Below are 6,201 nucleotides of genomic sequence, written 5' to 3'. Positions count from 1 at the left end.
AAAAAAAAAAAAAAAAAAAAAAAAAAAAAAAATTGCATCCAAAAAAGCAATATTTAAGAATAAACCTGACTAAGGAGGTTAAAGACTTATGCTGAGAACTATAAAACATTAATAAAGGAAACTGAAGATGATTCAAAGAAATGGAAAGATATCCCATGTTCTTAGATTGGAAGAATTAATATTGCTAAAATGGCCATACTAGCCAAAGCAATCTACAGATTTAATGCAATCCTTATCAAATTACCCATGACGTTTTCCACAGAACTAGAACAGATAATCCTAAAATTTATATGGAACCATAAGACTCAGAATTGCCAAAGTAATCCTGAGGAAAAAGAACAAAGCAGGAGGCATAACCCTCCCAGACTTCAGACAATACTACAAAGCTGCAGTAATCAAAACAGCAAGGTACTGGCACAAAAACATACATATGGATCAATGGAACAGAATAGAGAGTCCAGAAATAAACCCACACACCTCCAGTCAATTAACCTTCGGCAAAGGAGGCAAGAATATACAATGGAGAACAGATAGTCTCTTCAGCAAGTGGTGTTGGGAAAGCTGGACAGCCTCATATATATCAATCAAGATAGAACACACCCATATACCATACACCATACAGCCCCCTGAGCTTAATAAAGGTTGGTAAGTGGAGCTGCCAGCCAGGCCTGGACACCAGGATGGGCCACCAGCTAGGATGGGCCACCAACCAGGATGCGGATCAGGACAGGTCCACTCAAAATGGCTTTAAGACTTAAATGTAAGACATGACACCATAAAACTCCATAGGCAAAACATTCTTTGACAGAAGTCGTACCAATCAGTCTCCCAAGGCAATAGAAATAAAAGCAAAAATAAACAAATGGGACCTAATCAAACTTATAAGCTTTTGCACTGCAAAGGAAACCATCAACAAAATGAAAAGACAGCCTATGGACTGGGAGAAGATATCTGAAAACGATGTGAACAACAGTGGCTTAATTTCCAACATATACAAACAGCTTATACAAATCAATGTCAAAAAAAACCCAATCAATAAATGGGCAGAAGACCTAAATTGACATTTCTCCAAAGAAGACATACAAATGGCCAACAGGCACATGAAAAGATGCTCAACATAGCTAATTATTAGAGCAATGCAAATCAAAACTACAATGAGGGGCTTCCCTGGTGGCGCAGCAGTTAAGAATCTGCCTGCCAATGCAGGGGACATGGGTTTGAGCCCCAGTCCAGGAAGATCCCACATGCCATGGAGCAACTAAGCCTGTGCACCAAAACTTGAGCCTGCACTCTAGAGCCCGCCAGCCTCAATTACTGAGCCCACGCGCTACAACTCCTGAAGCCCGGGTGCCTAGAGCCTGTGCTCTGCGACAAGAGAAGCCACCGCAATGAGAAGCACGCGCACCGCAATGAAGAGTAGCCCCCGCTCACCGCAACTAGAGAAAGCCCGCACATAGCAACGAAGACCCAACACAGCCAAAAATAAATTAAAAAAAAAAAAAAAAGACTACAATGAGGTAACATCTCACACCACTCAGAATGGCCCTAATCTGATTAAGAAGTCTACAAATAATAAATGCTGGAGAGGGTGTGGAAAAAAGGGAACCCTCCTACACTGTTGGTGGGAATGTGAGCTGGTGCAGCCACTACGGAAAACAGTATGGAGGTTCCTCAAAAAACTAAAAATAGAGTTGCCATATCAAATTGCCATATGATCCAGCAATCTGATTCCTGGGCATATATCCAGACAAAACTCTGATTCAAAAAGATACATGCACCCTAATGTTCAGAGCAGCACTATTTACAATAGCCAAAACATGGAAGCAACCTAAATGTCCACTGAAAGATAAATGGATAAAGAAGATTTGGGGTGTGTGTGTGTGTGTGTGTGTGTGTGTGTGTGTGTGTGTAATGGAATACTACTCAGCCATAAAAAAGAATGAAATAATGCCATTTGCAGCAACATGGATGGACCTAGAGATTACCATACTAAGTGAAACAAGTCAAAAAGAGAAAGACAAATACCATATGATATCATTTATGTGGAATCTAAAATATTACACAAACGTACTTATTTACAAAACAGAAACAGACTCACAGACAGAGAACAGATTTGTGGTTGCTAATGGGGAGGGGGATGGACTGGGAGTTTGGGATCAGCAGATGCAAACTAGCATATATAGGATGGAGAAACAAGGTCCTACTGTATATCACAGGCAGCTATATTCAATATCCTGTAATAAATCATAATGAATACGAAAAAGAATCTATCTATATATATACTAACAAGAGAGTGAAAAGACAAGCTACAGAATGAGAGAAAATATTTTCAAATCATAGATCTGATAAGGGGTTAATACCCAGCATGAAGAACTCATAATTCAATGACAAAAAGCTAACAATCTAATTCACAAATGGGCGATAACCGCCACAGGAATTTCTCCAGGGAGAAGAGCCAATGAGTACATAGGATGTAACTGAAACCACCACACGATGCCTCTGCACAACCATGAGGATGGCTATTACCAGGAAAATGGAAAATAACAAGTGTTGGTGAGGACGCGGAGAACTTGGCACTCATGTTTGGCTGGTGGGGATGAAGATGGTGCAGCTGCTGTGGACCACATCCTGGCAGCTCCTCAAAAGGTTAACATAGAGTCACCATCTGATGTGCAAATGTGCACGCAGAATTTTGTACATGATGTTCACAGTAGCATTATTCATAATAGGAAATGGGGGAAACAACCCCAGTGTCCACGGACAGAAGGTGGAACACTGCTCAGCCTAAAAAAGGAAGGACAGCGGCGATGACCTCACAACACTGTGAATGTACTTAATGCCACTTAACTGTACACTTCAAAATGGCTAAAATGGCATACTTTATGTTAAGTATATTTTACCACAATAAAAAAGTATATTTTCATGTATAGAGACAGTGCCAATCCTAAGACGCTGCATCGATTGATTGACTGGTGTTTTTAAAACTCAGTCTCACTGAAAACTGGTGATGGCTTCTGTGACAAAAGGAAGATCAAACAGGAAAAACATGTTCTTGATATTCTTCTCAAAGTAGAGAAGAGGAAAAAAAGAAGAAAACAATCAATAAATTCAACTAGAATCAAACTACTTAACCATGAACATTTTAATATCCATACGACATTCTTAAAACAAACTTTCAGACACAAAGTGATTTAAAACTTTATAAAAATATATATACAGCTTCAAACTATACAGTTCATTCAATTTAACAGAATGTCCATTTTTTAATTTAAGACACACACAATTTCAAAGAAATTTTCAATTTTATCCCAATTTCTCACTTAAAGTCTCAGATTACATCTACCTATTATGTACAAACAGATGAACTGAAATGTCCTCAAAGTTCCCAGGGTTTGGGTTACAAAGAAAACTTAGAGAATTTCATCTTCTCTGTGTATAGGAATTAAGTCTCAGCCCATTTCATATCTGTTTTTCCTATTTTCTTGTCAAATATTAGCTCTTCTTAAATAGATGTACTGATTTTATTCATTGTTTTTCTCAGGAAGGATATGTGTGATCCAGTAATTAAAGAAAGCTGAGATTACTCGGGCATAGTCTGGAAAGCAAAAAGAAAACAGAACAAAAAGTAAAATAAAACAAAAAATTCAAAGAAAAAGAAAAATTATAAATTATTATTTTGTAGATATTAGTCCTTAGGCCCAAAGTAAACTCTGAAATAATCTAATAAAACACAACTCGGGTGTTGAAATGATGTTGATTGTCAGCACACTTGCAAATCCCATAAAAGTATGGGTGAGTTTGGAATATTTGTATTTCACTTGGATACAAAAGTTCTGTTAGAGCTGAACTCCATAACACCACACGCAATATTACATGCTTAACATCTGAGCTCAAAGAAAACCACATACAAACTGAAATGAAACAGAAATAGGAGTTTACTTCAAAGGTGGACAAAGTAGCAGGAAGGTAGAAGCAGGATTCTAAGTGAGATGAGCTGGAAGGAACAGCACTCAGGTTTCAGGAAACTGTCCCAGGAACAGCCCAGCAAAGGGCCTGAGCTGAGGTCACAGCCCCTCATTTTGGGCCTCACTCCTCGTAAAGATGCACACTGAGGGGGACGCAGGTCCGGAAGCTCCAACCCTGAGAGCACACACACCCTGTCTGGCTCAGACCCTGGTGCCCGAGGGGCAGCCGACTGCTGCTGAGGCCCCGAGACGCACTTTCGAGCAGAGGCTGGGACTGCGGGGAGGGGTCCCATCTCATGCTCCATGCAGAAGTGTGGCTGAGGTGCCTCCAAACTCGTCCCCTGTCCTGCCCGGGCCAGCTGCCCGGCTCCCCAGCCTCGGGCTCCTGAGGATGGTGGTGGCTAATGTGTGCACAGAGGACTCAGGAGGGTCCAGGGCGGGGATGCCTGCAGCATCTTCATGGTGCGCGGAGCATGATAAAAACCCCACAGATGGTGACACGCATGTACATGCAGATGACGGAACGCAATATGTGAGACCAACTGTAGAAACACGTGCACTGGCCTTGGGACATGGCTGCTACACCCCAGTCAATGAAACACCCGTGAACTAGGAAAAACAATCGTTGAGGCACCAGAGAGAGAAAGCCCCCTGTGTCTGCTGTTAAATGCTACTATTTCCAGGCTTACTCTATAGACAGGAGAGATACAGCTACTAATTAAACTTCATAAGCTAGTTTTATGAAAAAGAAAACAATTTCAGAATGCTAAATCTGAATTAGACAGAACGAATATTTGAAAATAAAGCTTCACCATTTGTAAGATTTCATTTTACAAAGTAGCTCAACATAGAAAAACTTTGACTGCACATCCTACATGCACTAAAAAGGAATCCGTTTTCACAGAAAAGTGCTTCATGCATAAATTTCAGTTCCACCAACTACTTAAGGTGCTTGTCCAATGGTTTCAATGTAAGAAGCAAGAGAAGCGTTTCCACTCAATCCCCAATCCCTGTTCCAGAATCTCCTGATGCATCTCAGAGCCACGCGTGAAGAACGTCTTCACTGTGAGGAACTCCACTGAATTGTAAATGATTTATTTTCATCTCCCATAAAAACTTCATATTAGTTTAACTTAATAAAATTGGCTTTTTGCAATCTGAAAATGTAAATTATGGAAATGTAAATCTTTTTACATTTCTTACGGAAATGTAAATTATTATTATTATTTTTTGCGGTACGCGGGCCTCTCACTGTTGTGGCCTCTCCCGTTGCGGAGCACAGGCTCCGGACGCGCAGGCTCGGCGGCCATGGCTCATGGGCCCAGCCGCTCCGCGGCATGTGGGATCTTCCCGGACGGGGGCACGAACCCGTGTCCCCTGCATCGGCAGGCAGACTCTCAACCACTGCACCACCTGGGAAGCCCGGAAATGTACATTTTTAAATACTGCATACAGCAGGCCCAACAACCAGCAGTAAGGAAAGGAGCAAACACTGGATCACGGGGCTGGGGGTCCCGGGTGGCCCTGCGGCACCCCCGGCAGGAGCAGGGCTCTGCCAGCACTCGCTCCCCTGCCTGAGGGTCTCCCTTCCCGGAGCTGCTCCCACGGGCAGCCCACCGCCTCTCGCTCCTCCCATGCCTCCTCTGGTCCTATTCCTCGCGGCAACCCCCACGAAGGCGCCACCTTCACCCCATCTCTGGTCCTGCTCTGACAAAGCCTCTGCCCCCCCAGACCCCAGGCTGCTCTGTGAGGGTGACTGGCAGTGGCTCTCCCAGGCCTGAGTCCCCACACCTGGACGTCCGACAGCAACTTCCAGCCGACCCAGCTCAAAACCCCACCTGCTCCTGTGGCTGCCTCTCCCGCCTCATGATGCGCTGCAGGCTTCGTGCAGGGCTTCGGGTCACAGACGCCCACGTCCAGTCAATCGGCAAACCCTACTGGGTCCACCTTCACAGCCGACCAAAATCTGACCGCGCCCAGGAGTATGACCGAAGCCCCCGCTGTCCCCGACCCCTTCTCTAGTCCGAACGTGACGGCCGGAGAGATCTTGCTAAGTGCGGTCAGACCCAACAGGCTGGCCTTCCAGCGGCCCCACGTCGCCCAGAATAAAGGCCAACGAACTCAGCACAACCTCCAGGGCACAACGTGACCCGGTCCCCGGCTCCTCTCCCACCCGCTTCTGCCTCCTCGCTCCCCCCCCCACAAGACCCCCCCCCCCCCCCCCGTTTTCTCCCGC

At 44.3% G+C, this 6,201-nt stretch overlaps 1 protein-coding gene across 1 annotated transcript in view; it reads right to left on the bottom strand.

The window, feature by feature from the left end:
- Positions 1–3,521: 3,521 nt before the first annotated feature.
- Positions 3,522–6,201, bottom strand: part of ERICH1 (glutamate rich 1) — a 45,767-nt gene continuing 43,087 nt past the window's right edge. The window contains exon 7 of the mRNA XM_007469542.1: positions 3,522–3,595. Within this exon, the coding sequence (XP_007469604.1) occupies positions 3,522–3,595 (74 nt within the window). The remainder of the gene's footprint in view (positions 3,596–6,201) is intronic.

This window comes from Lipotes vexillifer, unplaced genomic scaffold (genome assembly GCF_000442215.2).
Source record: "Lipotes vexillifer unplaced genomic scaffold, Lipotes_vexillifer_v1.1 scaffold2059, whole genome shotgun sequence".
In the NCBI taxonomy this organism is placed as follows: Eukaryota; Metazoa; Chordata; class Mammalia; order Artiodactyla; family Lipotidae; genus Lipotes; species Lipotes vexillifer.
The sequence above is the reverse complement of the archived record's forward strand: the minus strand, read 5'-3'. Positions and strand labels throughout refer to the sequence as shown.